The sequence below is a fragment of the Acyrthosiphon pisum genome, chromosome A1 (genome assembly GCF_005508785.2).
Source record: "Acyrthosiphon pisum isolate AL4f chromosome A1, pea_aphid_22Mar2018_4r6ur, whole genome shotgun sequence".
Classification (NCBI taxonomy): Eukaryota; Metazoa; Arthropoda; class Insecta; order Hemiptera; family Aphididae; genus Acyrthosiphon; species Acyrthosiphon pisum.
The window spans coordinates 142497604-142519545 of record NC_042494.1 but is presented as its reverse complement, the minus strand read 5'-3'; the positions used below and the strand labels follow the sequence as shown (position 1 = coordinate 142519545).

General features: G+C 28.9%; 1 protein-coding gene and 1 pseudogene across 1 annotated transcript; both read right to left on the bottom strand.

Moving 5' to 3' along the window:
* Positions 1 to 718: 718 nt before the first annotated feature.
* LOC100165046 lies at positions 719 to 16170 on the bottom strand (annotated as a pseudogene).
* Positions 16171 to 19281: 3111 nt separating this feature from the next.
* On the bottom strand, positions 19282 to 20428 carry LOC103309015 (dynein heavy chain 7, axonemal-like). Its single transcript, XM_029486373.1, has 3 exons — positions 19854 to 20428; positions 19369 to 19525; positions 19282 to 19302 (listed from the first exon to the last, which is right to left on the bottom strand). Exons 1-3 carry the CDS (start codon positions 20066 to 20068, stop codon positions 19282 to 19284), a joined length of 393 nt encoding a protein of 130 aa, XP_029342233.1. The 5' UTR covers positions 20069 to 20428.
* Positions 20429 to 21942: the final 1514 nt, after the last annotated feature.

The window sequence follows — 21942 nt, the reverse complement described above, 5'->3', positions numbered from 1 at the left end:
ATTCAATCGAGGTTTTTTTTATCTAAAATAAATTTTCTTCAGTTTAGATAATAATAATAAATAAAGACAAAATTGTATTTTTACTATAAGGTGAATTATTTTTTTTTGAGCGGAAGGAAGATCGCGCGAATTTCAAAACCAGGCTTGCGAATAAGTGTGAATACTGTGCTAAATATCAGTCAAAAAAAAATTTGTGAAGATTTTAATTTTTTATGAGGGAGTGAAATTTTACTATGAGGTGAATTTTTATTTTTGAGGGGAAGGAAGGTAGTGCGAATTTTCAAAATAGGCGTGTGAATTCATGCGAATTACGTGCTGAATATCTGCAGAAGAAAAATTGTGAAAATGTTAATTTGTTAATTTGTTAGTTTGTTTATAGATTTTCCTTTGGGGGGGATATCCAGCACTCTTTTTTTATATTTCATGGCAGTATTCTGAAAAAAAACTTAGACAATACCAAATGTTTACGAATCAAAAAACGACTCCGATTTGGAACCGATCGGACGATATCGGGGTATTACGTGAAGTTGGCACCCCTAAACGGAATTTTGATTTTGCCGCCGTAAAAAATGCGTTGCAAATTTTTTTATCAGCGGTGAAAATTGTTGCAAATTAATTGCAAAAAGATGACACTAATTTGGAACCGATCGGACGATTTCGGGGTGCCAACTTCACGTATGTACCTACTGGCCCGCTTTTTTATTACTTTTACGCCGTTTCTATATTATGTATAAGGAACAAGGATTAAAGTTCATTGTAAAGCAATTGTTAAATTTACCATTTTTTCAGCATATTTAATCAACATTGATGTAGGATCAGCGCCAGGAGTTAGTATAAATATTAAAGGAGTCACACAATTTGAACTTTCAAAAGATGCAGCCAAATCAAACGGCGGTGGTTCAACATATTTACTTTCCAAAATTGATTCATCTAAAAATAAGTGTAAAAGACGTTTATATATTTTGTATAAATAATTAAGTTTCAATATAGGTACTTGATATAAAGTATTGAAGTGCAGGTAATATTTTGTCATATCTAATGATCCGTAATACGATGCATTTTTGAAAATAATTCAAATCCGTGTTCCAAGGTTCCGGAAAATCAATCAAATGTGGTTCAGGTGAATCATAAATTAGTTTCCATTTATCTTCATTGTTCTCAAAATCAACTCTTAAATCCTTTAATTTTGAAATTTTAGGTTAAAGAATGGTCGCAAGCCCATGTTTAGAATATCTAATTTTTTCTTAAATTCGTAAGTAAAAATTAACCAAAATTAGAAAATTCCGAAATTCCTATAATTTTCTCTCAGTACAAAACGTAATAAATATTTTTTAAAAAATGGGTTATATATGTGATTTTCTCTAAATCAATAATCTCCATTGGCTATTATGTTCGAATTAATCAAATTAGTTATTTAACATATTTTATATAAATAAACATCATTCAGAAAACATTATTAAAATAATAATATAAGTGATAGTGTAACAAAGTTTTATAATATTTTTTTTCAATTAAAGGAGAAGTTAGTAAGATTAACAAATAATAATTAAACTGTTGAAACAATGATAGTATAAAATATAAATGTATAATAATATGTAATATTAGGTACACCGCAGTCCCACAATTATGTTAAGCCTTTTATAAATTAATAATGGTAGTGATTAATTATTATCTGTTAAATATAGGTATTATTCGGTTATCGGAAATCTGCATCATTATTAATTCATAAATAGTTATTACTTATTAGTTATACATAATAGTTAGTTATTACATGACATAATAAATAAAGTTTATTATATGATGGTAATTAGTATATTATTGGCGATTGGAAGCTATAGCTTATAATATATTATCAGGATGGCAGGGGGTGGATTTGTAACGGGCAACTAGTAAAATAACATATAAATGATACACAGCGTCCCCGTTACATCTTATCACTTTCAATCGCCAATATTATTATTATTTTTTTTTTAAACTTAAGCCCGGTCACTGGCTATTAGCTGTTATAAAAGATTATAAACTGTGATTGGTAAGGTTGGTACGAAATGTTATAGTACGTTTGATATGGTAGGTAAGCAAACACGTGTATGGTGTATGTGTGGCAAGGTTTTTACTACTACGAACCACGGTGGTCACCCATCCGGGAACTAGGAGCAGCGGGTGTTACTTACTCTCATTCGCATAACGCGCCAAGCCAAGCCACTTTATTATTATATTACCTACCTATGTTACGATTTATAGCCTTAGAAGTAACAGGTAGGTACTGACTAGGACTATATTCCAGTGATCTACTTAAATACTTAATATATTTAGACAATAATAGTATTAACTAGATAGTTCTTACCTATTTCATTTTTATAATTTTTTTTTTTTGTTATGAACAATTTGTTTCATATTTGCAACGGTCTGTTTTTTTTGTTACTAGTGTTACTTTGATTGTACCTATTCGTAATTCACAGTGTCGTGCGTATTAAGGATACCCAGAATTAAAAAAAAAACACAGAAGACCAATACTATTATATACGCTAACTAGTCCCTACTTATCTAATGATATATTAAGTAATATAATTTTTAGTACATATTTTATAGAATGCGCGTTTAGACTATTTGACTTGAAAACATTGCTTAAATAATAATCCTGAAAAGTTTAACTGCATACTTTAAATGATGGTAGGTTATCAAGTCTGCAAAGTTCATCCCATCTTATGTCTTGTAGCCAACTAATTTTATTTGTTATTTGATTATCTAAGTTTACGCCTCCGGTCAAAAAAAAAATCCATTCCTCTGGGTTTATTTCTGACGATAGTCTAACAGCCATAATTAACGAAAATAGAAGTTTATCCTATAAAAACAAAATACATCAATTATTGTAAATAGTCTGACATTCAAAATAAAACTGAGTAATAACTTTTTCGAATAAACTTCTGCATATATTGACATACAAAGAATAAGTGAAATAATTTATTAGTGCTTTTGTACGTTCTTCAATTTTTTCATATTTAGAACTATTTTCTATAGCCATTACAAATAAATTTATAAACCATGTTAGTGAATATTGATACATTGGATCAATGTTAGCCAGTGAATCAATTATAAAAAACAGTGTTGTAGAATATGTAGCAACAGGTTTATATTGGTGTCTAGTTTTATCGATTGTTCGTTCAGTAATTTTCGCCTTAGATTGTTTAACTTCGATTTCATTAGCAAGAGTTTTTGACGAACTCAATATATTTACAGCTTCTTCGTCTTCTAAGATATTTCCCTCAGAAGAACTTAAAACTTGCAAAATTTTATCTTCAATATCTTTTAATAATCTACAAACGGTACAGACACAATGTTTATTTATTTATAATCATTACAAATGAAAAATTTAAATTGTTGTTTTTACTTGGCATTTTCAGCTCCTTGTATTATAAGTTGATTTTTTTCTGCTTCTAAATCAGGTCTATCTTTAGTAACGACTACACCTAATAACTGATCTTCAAATCCAATTGGAGTTATGACAAAGTTTAAAAGAACTACTTTAACTGATATATCTGGCAAGTAGTGAGGATTTCTAAGTTTTGTTGTAATGTAAAGCCTAAATGTATAAACATTATAAAAACCGATATTTGGTACTAATACTTCCTAATGTATTAATGTTTAATATAATATCATTGTGATAGGTAATAAAAAGCAAAACAATTATACGTATTATTACCTGAAGCGATCATTGAACTCAACAATTGTTTCTCCTAATTTTAAACAATATGTACCTCCACATATAAACACTTGAGATAATAACACGGGGTCCAAAACGGGATCTAATTCTTCGTAAATATTTTCCAATAGTACCTGTTATTTTTTTATGGTATTATTACGCAATTATTTAAATGATAGTAATTGTTTTCAATTATATTATTACAGGTGTTCCATTGGCTATAGCATGTTCCAATATTTTTGTATAATTCGGAGTAGTGAACCGTATAATACTTAATGAATTATCGGCCTCCATATTTTTTATCCATTTATTTGCTTGAGATTGAGGATCAATCATAAGTGCAGATCGTCTAGAATTTCTACGGCAAAACAATTCAATCTATAATTGATTATAATATAATATACTTATTTACTAATTTTTAATACTTATTAAGAAATTAACTTACAAGACAATGATTCCATTATCTGTAGAAAATGAGTCTGTAGGTAGTCCAGCTATGTTCCATGCTCTGATATCTACTGGATTTCCTAGAACAGTACTTAGTTGATAATTTTTAGCACACACTAAATCATTATTGACTATATCTTGAAGCCATTGTTTTATTTGTTTATTTCGGAAATCCATAGTAAATGGACCCAAATATGCAATGATACCAGAACTTAATAATATATCTCCTAAAAATAAGTTTAATTACAATTTTGAAACCAATTATTTTATGAATTGTCTTATTAACCTGTAAGATTTAAATACGACTTTCCAAGATCTATGGCCATTTGTGCCCATCGTTGTTTTTCACCACCTAAACCACCAATTAACTCTTCAGCTCGTTGAAGTTTCAATTGCACATTATTAGCTTCATCCTGAAATGCTTTCATTTTGCGTTCATTTTCTTCAAGATCATCTTGAACAGCTTTCATTTTTTTTTCAACTTCAGTAAGTTGTTCACGTTTACTATTTAGTGCACTCATTGCATTATTATATACTGTCTCAGCTTCTGCAAGTGCTAATTTTTTTGGTGCAACTTCTTTTGCTACGACATCATAACTTGACATGGCTATTACCCATTTACATAATCCTTCAGCAGCTACCGAAGCATATTTTATTTTATTAGGGTCAAATTCAGGGTTGTTTATATATTTTTCATTGATGACTTTCATTATTCTTGGTGGAATATTATCTTTATCAAAATTGATTAAATGCTCTAAAAATTTTATATCGTTTAGAAGTTTTTTCGATGGTACCCAATAATCTTCTGATGTTTTTCCAGTAGTTGGATCTAAGATTTTTTCAGGTTTCACGTCTTTGATAATGCAAACCGCTTCCATGGCTAATTTGACCGGTCTTGGTGGATTTTTCATGGATTTTACAAAAGTTATGTCATTGGGTGTCAAGGTATTTAGTGCTGCTAATGCATTATTTAATGCAGGTCTTGCAGCTTCCATGTGAAGATCACACTCGTCTTTGATCTTTTGCGCTCCTTCTGCTGTTTCCTGAGCTTCTTCTTCATCTTTTTTAATTATTTGTTTCACTTTGGAAATCTCTTGGTTTTCTTTTTCCACTTTTTGCATTATAACTTTTACCTCAGCTCCGGCAACCATAATTTTTGGTTGCAAGTCTTTTAATTCTTCTTGCATTATTGATATATCATCAGCAGCAGTTTGCAATTTTTCTAACCCTACTTCATATCGACGTTTTCCCATTAAAATCTCCCTGATAAATTTTTTTCGATATAATAAACAATTATTTGTTTAAAATAATGAACTTACTGTCTTTTTTCCCCCAATAGATCTTTAAAAGTAGACATTAGTTCTAAATATAACGTAGGTGTAACATAAGTCTTACGTTGTGATCTAACTTCAAATTCGACTGATAAATGTTGAGACGTTAAATGAAACTTTTGGCACATAGTAACGCAAACATTTCGTTCATGTTCAGTTAAATCAATTGCATCTAAGCAATTTTTAGCTACAGCCAACAAAGCATCTGATGGCCAGTTCTATAGATAAACGTAATTTAGTAATTTAATCTATCAATGAGTTAAGTGTAATATATTAAATCAAATAAAACAAATACGTAATACAAATACACATTTTAAAATAATTTGCATCTGTAGTTATATATTATATAATATAAAGAAAAATCAAACGAGCCTGCTAAATATTAAATAATAATAACAACAAATGGTAATAGAGTAGATACCTATTTTTTGTGCTATCGAAATAAATAAATAAATAAATCTTTACCTGAAACCAATTAATTGTACAACATTGAACTAATGAAGGAAACTTTCTTATTCTTGTACGAAAATCGCTTCCAATTGGACTGAAAGCTAATACTACATGCAGTTGTTCTTTCACAATTTGAATAAAATAGTTAAATACAGCAGACATACTACCATCAGTCTAATAAAAACAATGATGCTTAGTATTTAAAATAAATAAAAAACATATACATTATTACGTAACTCAAACAGTGGTGGCTGCTATCCTATGGTTTAAATGTTGCCTTCAAGATACATACAAAATTGATTTGCTAGGTTTCAGATTTGAGTAAGTACTAAGAGTTTAATGGTTAGTTCCAAATATTTTTAAATTATTAATGATTACTTTGTAATTCTCGAGATGATGGTATAAAGGTGGTGGATGGGTCTCCAAAAATATCATCATTAATACTTATTTTTAGAATAGCAGCCACTAAATTCTAACATATAATTTACATATACCTGTATTGATTTGTCACGCTGCTTATCTATAACAAGGATTTTATCGCACAATTCTATCTTTTCTTCTACTGTATACAAATTTGGTACTTCCCCTGAATTTAATAAGTTATTTATATCTTCTACCATACTTTCCATTTTAATCTAAACAGATGTCAAATCATAATCATGTTTTTGCGAAAGAGTTTTAAATACCTACAAAATTAAATCTTAAAAATGTGACTATTAATATTAAGTACTCAAATTTTTATCCTTTGCTTCCATTCTTCTAAACCTGCCTCCTTCTTTATCACATATACTCTCAAAGACTTTGACAAGGTCCATAGCATTCGTAACTACTCACAAGAATATCCTACCAGTCACTTTACACAGCCACATGAAGAGGTGGGGTGGGGGTCCGAGCCTGTTGGACATACGGTCCGTCAGCGGCGGCAAAGGCCTCACTTATCACAATTCACAATCCATTATGTAACACAATACATACTGAAAACAACTCATCCAGTGACTGGCGACCAATTATTTTGTAAATAACATATCGTATTAGAGATATTATCGTGTTCCGAGCCCTCTCAAAGCCCCCCCCCCCCCGATTTCCACCAAAGGGGCCACTCAAATTGTAAAAACTCTCTATCCTTCTCTTACGATGGAAACTGACTTTAACTTCACCATATCCTTGTTTAATGGATCGATTGATGGTCCAAATATCTTTGTTAGGGGTTTTATTCCTAGTTCCCTATCATCTCACTTGTAAGTTGTAACCTCACTCTATGGAGGACGCGCAGAATCATTGCACGCTCCAAAGCCTTCAATTTCTCATAATTATATATTACAATTCATTAGTCATTACCAATTACTCCAATTATGGTTATTATATGTTTTATAAATTATCGTTTTCATATATACTATACATAAAAATAAATAAATACAATTTACTTCGGAGTCGTTGAATAAAAATACAACATGCTGGTCTAAACTAGATACTGCACGCCCAAGAATATTTTTCAAATCTTCTTGCCATTCATTAGTTCCATACAGGCGTGTCATTTGTACCTACATTTTACAATGCATATTAAAAAATTATAAAATATAATTTCAATTGTCGAACCTGAAACAATTCATATTCGGATATGTGAGCAGCAAGTCTTGTTAGTGACTGTCGGCCTGATCCCCCCAATCCGACTAGTAAAGCATGTCCTCGAGGTTGCTTGAGAATTCGACAAATCCTTGAAAGATGTTCAATAGCAAATCTAAATAAAACTAGATGCATTGGTTTCTTGCTCATATTATTAAATTCATTTAAGTATCCTTCAACGATTAATCTAAGATTATTTAAATTGTGTACTTCCATATAATTTCTAGTGTCAGCTTTGGGATTGGAAAAATCACAATAAATTAACTGTCGTAATTCATTTTGTCCAACCTATAATTTGATAGTATATTTTAGTTGTATATTTAATTCATACATTAATTTAATATTAAATTTACATTTTTATTTGGCCCATTAATTAAGTGACTGAATATATCATTTATATTTTCTTTTAGAATCCCTTTACAGACTGCACTTAGGTTTTGAAAAAACCACGAACAGTCGGAGTCATCTACCAATCGATCATAATATACCCTAAGAATTTCGTGTATCCAGAGTCGTTTCATAGCAATGGCATCTTCAATAGTTTCAGGAACAGAAAACATAACCCCCTTAAAATAATATTCATGTTACTTATCTCAAGCTTATTGTTTATTTAAATTTTTTATTAATATTTGAACCTGCATGACTTTTGAAAAATCTCTCAAATTGAATAAATAATGTGATTTAGAAGGCGTTGGAAGTAGATGAATGATGCTTTTCTTATGAAGTTCCAATGTTGAATTAACTAATTGATGCATGCACGAATCAAACTCTCTGCTAAAACCTCTAAATATAAAACAAATTATAGTAGAAACATTTATAATTTATAAATTCTTTAAATTTCCAAACCTTGTATCTAAGTGCCATAATAGTATTTTACTAAAAATCGATACCATGGTTGAATCATCAAACGCATTGATAACAACAATATTAAAATGTCGACTAAACCTTGGAGATACTGAATTTCCTGTCGATGGTGGACCCATAGCACAGACTAATAATACATCTTGCAGAGCCATTGGTACAAGCTCTTTACGATCATACCATGGAAATTTATCTAAGAACTGCCTTAAAAGTTCAATGGGTGGCTGTGCTCCATAATATTCTTTTTGAGGCATGCTAATGTCGTCAATAAAGATAATACACTTTGTACCAACTGGAGGACCAAATATCCCTCGTCTTCTCTTGATCAGCTTATTCATAATTATATCTTGTGTTAAATTAGCTGATGTATGGGCTGAGAAATTAATAAATGATGATTGATATAAAGTTTTATCGATTTTTTTGAATAAGTAATTCTGAAAAAATAAAATAATAAAAAATATATATATAAATTATGTAATATACAATATCTAAATCTTTATCTTTATCTTTTTAAATATACATAATACATTAATGTATTTATTACCATGGTGTATGTTGATTTTCCAGTTCCAGTTTTTCCTACCGTCATCATTGGTAAATGATGTGTAATCAACATTGACATAATCACTTGATGTCTAATTACATCAATTGTTGGCACTAAAATATCATTGAAAGGTATGCCTTGAGGTATAGGTGGTGCTTCTGTTACATAATCTGACCACAACTTCCACTCTCCTTTACCTTGACCCTCTAGAATAAATCTATAATCGAAGACTGAATATTCTTTAGGAGGAAAATTTGTGTAAGATTTTTTCGGTGAAGAACATAATTCAGTAGGTAATTTGAAAGATCGGGCGACTTTATTAGGAAATTTGTTTTCCAATAATGCGCGAAACAAAATATTAAATTTGGCTCGACTCTGGGCATCAAGAGTTGCCCCCATTGACCAAATACATGAAAAGAAAAACATACCCTGAAAAATTTAATTTTTATATTGTATTAAACAATTTTTTATATAATTTAAAATTACTTCAAGCTGAGCTCTAAGGTCAGATTGTGAAACGGTCTTCATGTGCTCTTCATTACTATATAAATCCATAAACGTTTCACAAATATTTGTTAATGATCTAATAAGATTTGAATCGTTAGACGGAAAAACTTCCTAAATAAAAATCATAACATAAAGTAAAAATTAAAATTATTTGTTTTAAGTATTACTGTAATATTGCATCGTCTTATGAAGTATAAAATCGGATAGCTAAATCTCAAAATAAGTGATTGCAACATTTGTTTGTAATGAGTAGTTATGTTTGATGATAACTGTTTAATCCACGATTGCAATAAACATTCCCAACCTAAAGCACTTGGTTCCATTAAAATCATTCCACATCTAGATACCTATCAGAAAAATTATTTTTGCGGTATTTTTAGAGAACAATTGAAACCTGGCACAAATAATAATATAATTTGATTTGTTCCGAACAAAATGTTTACCGTTGCAGGAGATGCTACATCTAAATCCATTGGCTCAAATATTAAATTGGTTGTGTTAGCAAGTTGAATGATTTCACCAGATATTAAGCACAGTTTTTTGTTGTCGTCGAGTACCGTATTCATACTTTCAATCCATATTGCATCAACTGGACCATCAAACAACAGCCATTTTCTATTTAAGTTTTCAGATGAAGCAAATTGTCGGAATCCAACCGCTATAATACCATCAAACCACTCATGTGATATCATATCAAATTGCCCATACAACTGACCCAAAGTTATTGACTTTGGATTAATAACCATAATTTCAACTTTGTGTTCATCCATTAATTTCTAACAAAACAAACTAAATTATTAATCTAATACAGTACATTATTATAAGCTATACGGTGGTAGTGTGATAGAAAAGAAGTTATATAATTTTAAGATAATTAATTATTTTATCTCTGTGCAAACCATCATAATAAGGAATTTGGATTGTTACTTATGGTTACATATTTACTTAATTACTAATTATTCGAGGAATATAAATTGAAGTACTAAAATATAATATTACTGTGGTTTAATCTTTAAAAGATTTAAAAATAGGGAACTTATGTTAGATACATAAGATATTTGGATATATCACAAATTAGATATTTGGATTCGACATAGTTGATTTATGTACCTTTTCTTCAATAATTGCTAATGCACCGGCAAGTACTCTATATGCCGAAGTTTTACCACTAAATGGCAGTCCTACTATCATAAAGCCATGCCTTACAATCATCATTTCATAAATTTGTTGTATTTTCTCTAAGAAGTACGATGTACACTGAAGATTTAATTTTGCACACGATTCTTCAATACACATATTTAATATTTCATAATCTGGTTGTGGTAGCACAATACCGGGAAATAAATCTGATACTAATCCCTGAAAATAATTGTATAACAATAATTTTTATAACTTTTAAATTAGGATGTAGGTAATTTAGAATGATTTTTTTATCATAATATATAATTTTTTTTTTTTAAACTTATAATAATATTATAGTATTATACTAATCTATACCTACACAATAACTATTTAAGTATATTTAAAATATTTTAATCACAATGATTAAAGAAAAATTATATATATACAATTCGATTCATTGACATAAAACATTCAATGTTTCAAAAAGCTATTAATGTATTTGAAATTTACTTAATTATAAATAGTTTCTAAACAAAATATTTGAAAAAATGTACGGTTATCATTTTTTAAGTTTTACATTTTTGAATCACAACATTATACAATTTTTATTTAAATATTCGAAGCATATTTGTATTTGGCGTATATTTTTTGATGTATAAAAAACAAAATTCAGACTAGTAGTCAATTATTTAGAGATGATTAGTGACCATCATTTTGCAGGTTATCCCTGCGCTCTGCACTTAATTCCGCTTATCTAGTATACATTATAACACATAAACTACTCATCCAAAATTCGATTTTTATGTGTCAAAGTATTCCGAAATATGTTTTTCTATGGATTATAAAATTTTAAATGCATATTGTTGATGCAGTCGAAAAATAAAAATCTTTAAAAATAATGTATTTTATGTATAGAAATCTTAAATTGTGTAAAAAGATATTTTGAATAATGTTTATCGTTTAGGAAATAATAAGTTGTCTTCAATAAAAGAATCACCGAATAAATTAAAATGTATATTTTATGATAAAATAATCAACCTGTACACCTAATAACATTTTTTTTTTACTTTAAAAAGAGGGATATCATGTCCAAGAAATTTTGGTAAGTTGACATCATTGATAGACCGCAAAATAAGTATGTTTTCGTCTTCTTCGGGATACTTTAATTTTAAATTACCAGCCGCTGTTAAAACTGTTTTCACAGCTCTCATTCCTACAATTACGTTTATTTTAAAATATTTATGGATTTTAGTCTATCGATTTTACTAACCATAGTCATAATGATTCTGTGATGAAAGTTGTTCAGAACACAGTTTATAAGTCACCACTATTTTTACAGATAACGACCGTGCTGAATTAAATCCTTGAGAGTACAAAACTATTTCAGATATGAGTGCATAATCTGGTACCATCATTGCTACTGGACGAAATAACGCCTGTTTAAAATAATTTAATGTAATTATAAATAAGTTATCTAAAAATGAATCTGATTACTGATTCATAACCCAACCAATTTATATAAATGCGTTCCTACTTTTAAATTATCAGGCAATTCTGAACGTCCAGCATATCCAGGGTTCATGGTAATAAATACAGCACAGGTTTTATCTAATATTAATGAAGAACCTTCAAAATGTATTTTAGTTAGATCTGCTTGTATACCACGTTGAATGGTTAATATTTGTTGAGCAACAACCGATAATACTTCTAACTCGATACGATTGAATTCATCAAAACACGCCCATGCACCACAAGACAATAAACCCTTTAACGAAATAATAATCATAAAATGCGTTAATATTCTATCTCCTTCATCTTACTTTAAAAAACTTTCCTAAGCCAATGTAATCCATGCTATCTGAACAATTAAATACGACACATTGTTTGGATACTGCTTTTGCTAAATCTTTAATAGTCTCTGTTTTTCCAGTACCAGCTGGTCCTTCCGGTGCACCTCCCAAGTTCAGTTGTAAAGCACAAAATAAAGTACGATAACAACGATCGGTTAGTGGTGTAATTACTAGTCTTGGAGAATTGCCAAGATATTCATAACCATATCTTAAAGAAGCGTTAATCATAAATGCGTCCAAATCGTCTCCCTAAAATATTTACTTTTATTTATTAATATTTTATTCATGAAAGTTAATATATTCTTACTATCCAATAATATCGCAATTGACAAAGCCAATTGAAATCATTTGTCTTATGAACATCTTTTTTAGCCATATCTTCCACGACATCTTTCGCGTGAACATCCATTACAACTAAAGCTCCTTTAATAAAAATAAAATAAATACCTACTTTATTCTCTTCTTTATTTAGTTTGAAATCTAACCTAAAGTTAAACGAGTTTGTTGAGATAAAACGCCTCGAACTAATTTGACTATTTTGTCTATTTGATCATTGCACTTCATCAAATATCGAGGTAAACCTCGAGGATAGCGTAAGATAGCTTGTGAGACTTCGGATGTCCAATGTGTGCAAGAAACAGCTAGGACAGCTTGTCCAGGCCACTGTATGACCCATTCTTGCCTTAAAGTATTTTTATATGCAATTAATGCTTTTTCAATTACTTCACGTACAGTCAATTTCATGGATATTTCTAAATCTACAAGCCATTTTTCAACTTGACCTCTAGCTCTTGCAGTGTCTACAACCATTGATAAGTGTACAATTTCTTCTTCGCTAGATATCATACTAATTACATCTTGTTCAACGGTAAACTTTAACTTGGCAATTCCTTCAAAACACTTTTTTAAATGTGGTTGCACTCTCGTTGGATCTTTAGTTTCAGATAGAATCTCAAGAAGTTCATCATTTGATAAGAAAAAGAATCTAGGGAAGTACAATCGTTTCTTTTCTAAATAATCATTAAGACCTTTTTGAATCAACTCCAATAAACTATTGCTTTTCTTTAATTTGTCTAAAAGTTTATCAATATTTATAGACAATATAACTTTTTTTATTTTTTGTGCTTCTTTGATCATGTCTCTCCAAACCTAAAATCAGAATATTTTTGAAATACATTAAAAGTTTTTAATATATACTAAAATGAATACTTTATCGACGACATTAAATCTCCTGGATTCTTCAGGCATTTGAGTTTGTATGTCTGGTGAGGAAAATATAGGCTCTAAATACATCCAAGTGATTTGGACTTTAATCCAGTAATCTAATATATCATTTAAGAGATGTAATTTTGCTTCCCAATTTCTAATCAGAATGGTAATAAATGATAATAAAACATTTTGTTAAATAAATATTAAATAAATATTTATAAAAATAATTTACTTGATATTCTCTTCAAACGGTTTTATGAACGGCGAATTTTTCATGGTTGTAGTTTTTAGTATATGATCATCAAGCAACAGTTGCACATCGTCTACACCAGATAATATATGAGTACCTGAATCCCTAGAAAATATTAAGTATCGTAGTAATGTTTGTTGAGTACAATCATAATATATAATAAATCGATATTAACCTATATGGCATTAGAGTAAAGTATAAATCTTTCCATTCTTCTTCCATTGCTTGTAATTTTTTTTCTAAAGCTGTTTCTTTAGATGCACCATCGCTGACCACTTCAAATTTCGGCACAAATTCATCCAAGTTATAATCCATAATTTTTGATAGTGAAAGATTTTGGTTAGGATGTAAGGGAAACCCAATTATTTCAGATATTTTTTCCCAATGGCGATCTTTTAAACCTAAATTCCCTAACGTCAGAACTACAGCCATGTGTTCTTTAAACGCTTCAACAGATTGTTTTACCTAATACAAATGTATTTTTTCGTATACTTAATCTCGTTTGCAGTTTTACTTGAAAATACAGAAAATAATTTTAATTACCGCTATAGCAATCGCTAAAGGTGCAGGACAATCCACAAAAGTACGTTCTAATTTTACAATGTTACGGTAATACATAGTAACATCTTGTTCAATTTGTTCTGGGTCGTAAGTACATATTTTAGCATTCATCCATTTATCATAATTCTCTAAAAACTCTGAACAATTATCATAAAGTTTTTTATATGGAGCTAAAGCTTCTGCCACCTTAATTAACATATTTCATTAAGTAACTATGTACAAATTAATATTTAAGTAACTTAACTGTTTTCCTTAAGGGATATGAACTTTCTTTCCATCCAAAATGTTTTTCTTCTTCGTTAAATCCATCTATTGGTACTTAAAGCACTACTTAATTTATCATCTAGACTATTTGCCTTCTCCAAGTACACAGATAACAACTCAACGTTTCCAAATTGTTTAAACTCAGCCACTTGATTTTGATAATTTTCTAGCTCAATTTTAAATTTAGAAATACGATTTAATAAGAAGTCTTGTAATTGTTTGGTTTTCTGTTCAATCATTTTTGTATTTTCCGCAAAAACAAAATTAATAAGTTCTACCCACTGAAAAGTCTTTCCATTTTGTTTTAATTCAACGCCCGTCAATAGAGTGTAATCTGACAAAAATAATTCGTATGATAGCACGACTTTAGCTCGTTCTTCCATCTCCGGAATTATATTATTTTTTACATCTGTTATATATTTTTTTAAATTCACGAGTTCTCTAGTATTTCTGGGTGGAGTAAGTGCTACAGTTTGTAAAGTTGCATATTCTTCATTTAATCTAAAATAATGAAAACATATTTAACTCAAGAATAATAAGTAATAGAATAACAAATAATGATAAATCCATAAAAAATAATTGTTGATTAAGTTAGGATAAATCATCATCAAACTCAAAAACGATTCCGAGCTAAAAGGAAACTACTAAGTACTCAGACAATAAATAAATGTCAAATTCATAAGACTAAGTATTCACAATTTTAAAAAAGACTGTTTCTGCTCAAAAGAGTACCAAAGAAAAATATATCATTTCAAAAACAAGTATATTCCTTTATCTGCTCAGAATCTTAAATACACTCTTATATAGACATTATCGAAATTACTTTTTTCCTATTGCTAAATAAGTGCTTGTCATTCGACTGACTATCATATTTTTCAATTTTTCTGCTTGCTTACATAATGCCTTTATCGTATCATTACGATGTACTTCAAATATTCCAACTTCTATTTCTGGACTAACATCAACCGGTATATCTAAAGAAATTGTATGATAATTAATCACATATTTCTTATACTCTTCGATTGTGTGTTCAGTAGATAGAAATTTATCGATTTCATCTTGAGCTCGTCCATTGATTAAATAAAGATGTTCATCTAAATCATGTATAACTAATTCTGGCAATACCCAAAAATCATCCAAAACCAAAGTTAATTTTTCACGTTGTTTATTTACTATATTCATATCTATATTAACCTATATATTTAGAAACATAATATGATTAGGTACGATTAGTGTGCAGTGTATTTTTGTATTAAAATGTAATAATGTACTTGTAAAATTTTGATTGTGTAAGGATAATCTTTATATAGTCTATGCTCAAGGCGTTCCAAATGCATAACCATTTCCCTGATTTGATCATAAATAGACATAATAAAATCCCGAATTTTTCGATAAGTAGGATAAAATTGTATCATCGAATTTCTGTATATTAAATCTGTTACAAATCCAGGATTAGTCTAAATCAAAAATTAATGAAATAGTTAACCACAAAACTTAAGAAAAATTGATTTATACTTTGTGGTTGCACATAACTTCAGTAAATTCGTGCATTATTTTGTACACATACTCTTCATATTTTACTTTCATAATATACGCAACACAATTATAAAATGAAGTTTGCTTTTTGATGTTATCTTTCTTTGGTATGAAACGGCTAAGTTTGGTCTAAAACAAAAACAGTTAATATTATAATATTTCCAGCTAAGCAAGCAAAACCACCCCCCCCCCCCCCCCCAAAAAAAAAAAATTAATTAACAAAAAAAAGCTTTTTAGTTGTGTGAGATTGAAGTTTAACATTAATGTTAGTCGCCCCTGAAATAATAATGGTTTTCCGCCTATTTAACAGTTGACGTTAAATATAATTCAGAAAAAAAGTTTTCCAAATTTTTACGTTCTGAACAATTAATTTCCCTACAATTTATATTTTTAGAATCAGGCACAACCCAACAACAAACCGTTTGAGGATAAATCATTATTTTACGTTTGAATATCTAATTTTATCCAAATTATGTAAAATCAATGCGTATTTTATATACATCATATAACCTATATAAATATTGATTATAAATTATATTAAACATTTAAATCTTAAACCATAAACACACCATTTAAATTGTCTGGAGGCTGGAGTCAACACGAATCAAACCAAACATTAAATAATCATTTAATATTCGGTAAGTACAGTCTGTGGCGTATTCAAGATTCCGGCATAGATGTGGTTGGCACAGTTGCGGTCACTCTTTTTTTATACCTATGAGCTATGACTGGTGTTACAATACTAACATAAAAATAATAATAATTTTAAATAATATTTTTAATATATAAAATATAATACAATAAACTACAACTTTCCTTCGCACTTTTACAGACTTAGGACTGTCAATAAATAAAATAAAATATCTATTGGCGTGCTTAAAAGTTTTTTTTTTAAATATTTACTGCAAATAAATACTATTTTTTACTAAAAATTATTATGATATTTAACTATCAATTTATGGACTCATCAATTTTATTGAGATATGTCAGTTAATTGTAATGGTTTATTAAGCAAGTTTTTGAAAGAACGAGAGAATTTTTAGACATTTTTTTAAGTCTCTGTCCTCTTTATATGATTTTAATGTTTTGTCAATTCTAATGTCCAATTCCATGCAACATTTTTTCCTTTTCTCTTCTTCTAAATTTAAAAAAATGTCGATTAAACAATAAGTCTCCATGCTCAGCTTCTAATTTAAGACATTTGTATAGAGCTAAAAAAGTTGGTCGAGGTCTATTAATCTGTTTGTTCAATCTGCTGTTCCAATCTTCAACAACATTATTTGTCCTGTGTCTTTTTTGGTAACAATTCCATATATTCTTGGACATTATTTCATTTTCAAGCCACTGTTCTACAAAATAGTCATGAAATAATTTAAGTTTTTCATTATTAGGACTGCTTTCCATAATTATTAGCCAACCTTCGTCAATATCTTGAAGTGAAATAAGAGCTAAAGCAGAACACATTCTAATATTAAGGTGAATTTCTTCATTGTCTCTAGACTCATCTACCAGTCCTACATTTTGAACTTTTCGCCATAGAGATTGGTTGAAATGATAATTACAGCTACTTATTTGAGTATTAGGAAAAACATCTTTAATCGCTTGAATAGTTGCTGCTTCAAAATCAATTGTAATTATATTGGGGTTAAAATTTGGAATATGCTCTTTTATAAGTTTAAATAATCGAGTATGTATATTTTTTGTTTTATTTGGAAGCAAAACAAAAATTTCTGGAATTACATTTGTTTCACTCGATGTGCTACCAATATTTACGTGTATTGTGTATATTTGTAAGAATTGTTTGCTACAACTTTTAAAAGTCCCGTCAAAAAAGAAATTTCTATATGTAGATGAAGCTTCTCGTTGAGCACTACTTGAAAAAGCAATAATTCTTTCTTCGACATCATTGTCAAATAATAAAAATTGGTAATTGTTACCAAATTGTGAAATATCATCGGGTATAATTATTTCTTTTTTGAATTTGGATCTAATGTATTACTAAGTGTCCTTTTTTAATCCTATTTAAAGTTGTCTTGGCGGAAGCGTAAGTAGGAATACTCGTAACGTGGTCATAGCCTTTTTGGAATAAAGGGGACATCTCTTGACGGAAAATTTGAGATGATGTATATGAAGACTCTTCTCGCACTCTTTTTCTTGCATTATCAAATTGTTTTTTTACTTCGCTTGCTGCCACATCAGGTTTACATAAATGATCGGAAAAATTAATTATTTCTAAATTTTTAGTTCTCATACGACCCGTACACTTATCCTTTTTTCATTCAGACATACCCAAACTGTCCCATTTTCATGTTGTCTGTATTTTCTGAATTGATAACCATTAAAAATTGCTAAAGGCTTATCTTTTGTTGTTTCGATTATTTCTATTTCTTGGCCTACTGCATCTGTGCCGGAATACATTTCTTACTTGTTGTTACTCTGTGTTGCCCTTCACGTTTTGTCTACAACTGATAAACACATGTATCGAAAAACATGACTTGCCCGCCGTAGTCGCAATGTGCGATAATAATTATTATTATCGCATTAACATCGATAACGTTATAAAAACGTATATAAAAATAACAGAAAAGAAGGAAAGTTTGGTTTTACTCTAGTACAAGTTAACGTTTTACTATATTAGGTATTATTATTATTAATATTAATATTTTATATTATTATGTCAGTGTTGTAAAACCAGTGACCGCAAGTGCCACCTAAAAGGTATTGACCGCAACTGTGCCGACCGCATCTGTGCCGACACCGTATTCAAGGGGATGTTTGGGGGTAAAGACACCCCTCTTGAGTCGTGACATATCAATGTATTACACAATTTTAACTTTAAAGAAATATTAAATTAAATATAATAATTTATTATTAACATAATATTATAACATACATGATGTATAAATAATTTTGTTAATTAAAATCAAAGTTATAGTTTGTACCTAAGTAAATTACATTGTATAATATTTATAATTAACACACTCCTTACAAAAATTCTAGCGCTACGCCACCCAGTAATTTACTGCTTATGATTCACCCTCTACATGCTACAAGTTAAATTTAATCATCAACATTTATATATGGTGGTACCTATTCCAAGAGTTAAATATTACTTGTTGGAATAATTGTTGTACACTTTCGAACCATTTGATCCTTATAAAAACACTGGCATCAGCAATGCATTTCTCTACATGGACCATATATTCGGGTAAAGTATATTTCAAAATACCTCTGGCTGCCATTTCTGTATAATCAAATACTTGAGTTGGTCTGTTAATAATGAATGACATATGACATGGGATTAATGTAAAATCATTTCAAAAAATAGGTAAGTAACATTACTTTGATATCTAAATGTATATATTTGATGTTAAAAAAAATTATGTTAATTTTTCTACTTTATTTTACATTATCAGTGGGTATTTACTAAAAAACCTATTAAGTCTTAGGATAATTTTATTGATTGTTAATAGTTAAACGATCGATACCAACAACAAACAATAGCGATTTTTCAATTGAGCATGCTAATAAAAAGCGACCATTAAAAACGCTATAAATCTCAAATGGTTATATAATAATATTTTTTATACAGACGTACTCGAAATTTCTGTGCCAAATGTTGATCATTTCTGCTATCAAAGGGTTGGCTTGGTGCAAGTTATCTCGAAGGAACGAAGCAGCCCGCATCATTGATTTATTCCATAATGCACTATCCTTTCGAAGTTCTTTTCGCAATGGAGTGTCTAGTATCGGTAATTTATTATGTATCGCGTACACATCGTGCAATGAATAAGCTACGACAGCCTCTTTCATCGCTTTCAAATAACATTCCTACGTACAACCAATATTTATTGAAAATGGTTTCTATTAGGAAAGTTTCTTTTTTTGTTGGTTTTAAATTCTGAGCAGAGAAATCAATATTTACGGATTTACATTGTGGTGTGTTTTTCAGTCTGAAACATCGCCTTTTGGAGTAGTAATAGCAAATAGGTAAAGTTTCAATCATTAACATTAATTACGATTTCTGGTATAGTTAGTGCTAAATTAGATCTGATTTGGAAGTCAAGGGTAAAAAAGGTGGGGAAGTGGGTGTTGATCTGCTGTACAGTAGGTTATAAGTGCACTTGTACCCATGGGTCACTGTAATGGATGGTGTTAAATTTAAATTTAATAATATAATATCATTTTATAAGAAAAACGACTCTGAGCGAAGATGGTCAGTCAGCCTACGATATTAACATATAATATATACCTATATTTGATGATATTATTGTGAAAAAAGTAAATTATATATAAATTATTTACATGGAATCTTGTTTTAAATTTTTAATTCTTATTTATAAAAGTTGAATATTTTATACATTTTAACTTCAAAATAATTATTAAATTTTAAATTTGAGCTTAAAATGCTTATAAAAAAATTATGCCTATGTATTTTTAATATTTTTCAACTGCTATAGTAACAATATATCTGGAGCCTTTTTATTAAATGTTCACGCTTTTTTACCCTATAAATACTAATAACAATGACAAAAAAATAAAAATAAAAAAAGTGAAAAATTGTAAATAGCTCAAAACTACTCAAAATATTTTCAAAGTCTTATGATGTATAGAAAATATTTATATAAATATTCAGTGAAATATTTATGTTTAGTTATTCGATTTTGAAATACATTAAAATAAGAAAATCGTTACATGAGAAATAGAGTGAATATCCAATAATGTAAAAATATGAACTTCAAACGCTCTTAAAAATGTAATTTAACCTTGTTGTTGACATTTTTTTTTTATAAAGGAAGACAAACTTATAAGGAATCTCGTATTAAGTTTTCAAACCTTAAATTTAAAAAGAAAATGTTTTATGAATTTCTAACTCAAAATAATTTACACATTTTTGTGATTTTTACGTATTTTGTCAAGATTTGAACTTTAAATGCTGATGTAAAAAAATTGGGACGGGATTTTTAATTATTTTTAGATACTGAGTGAAACGATGAATGTATTGATTTTACAATGATGTGTGTTTTTTTTTTTTTTTTGTGTCTGTCATCACCTTTTAGGACAGTAAAAGTGCTTGAATTTTCTTCAGCGGTAAAATTTTTCCAATAGTTTTCAAAAGCGCCGTGAAAAACAAAAGAAAAATTAAGGAAAAACTGGAATTTTTACGCAAAAGCTGTTTTCGAGAAAATCGATTTTGGTTATTGGTGTAACTTTAAAACAAATAACCGTAGAGACATGACATTTTCACTGGTTGTTTTATTTCCATTTTCTATACATAGTAAAATTTTCAAAATATTTTATTTGTTTTAAACTGTTTAGGGACATTTTCAGTTTCCAATTTTATTAGTTGTTTTTTCTATAAATGTCAATAAAACTTTATTCATCGAGTAAAAATACTTGAAAATTTAATACATGGCTCCTACTATATTGTTACAATAACATTTGAAAAATATTAAAAATCCTTAGTCACAGTTTTTTTTTATTAGCATTTAAAGTTCAAAAATTGACAAAATATGTAAAAATCACGAAAATTACCTAATTATTTTGAGTTAATAATTCTTAAAAATATTTCTTTTTAGAACTAAGATTTTAAAATGTAATACAAGATTCTTTATAGGATAATCTATCTTTATCAAAAAAAAAAAGTCTATAAGAAACTCAAATTAAATTTTTATGAGCGTTTGAAA

Bases quoted from the DNA above. Each gene is read 5' to 3' on its own strand.
- LOC103309015 (XM_029486373.1), bottom strand. From the start codon at position 20,068: ATGAAAGAGGCTGTCGTAGCTTATTCATTGCACGATGTGTACGCGATA. The intron at 19,526-19,853 runs GTACGTCTGTAT...CATTATTAACAG, and splicing joins ATTTGGCACAGAAATTTCGA to ACCAACTCAAGTATTTGATT. The intron at 19,303-19,368 runs GTAATATTTAAC...TTTAACTTGTAG, and splicing joins TACAACAATTATTCCAACAA to CATGTAGAGGGTGAATCATA.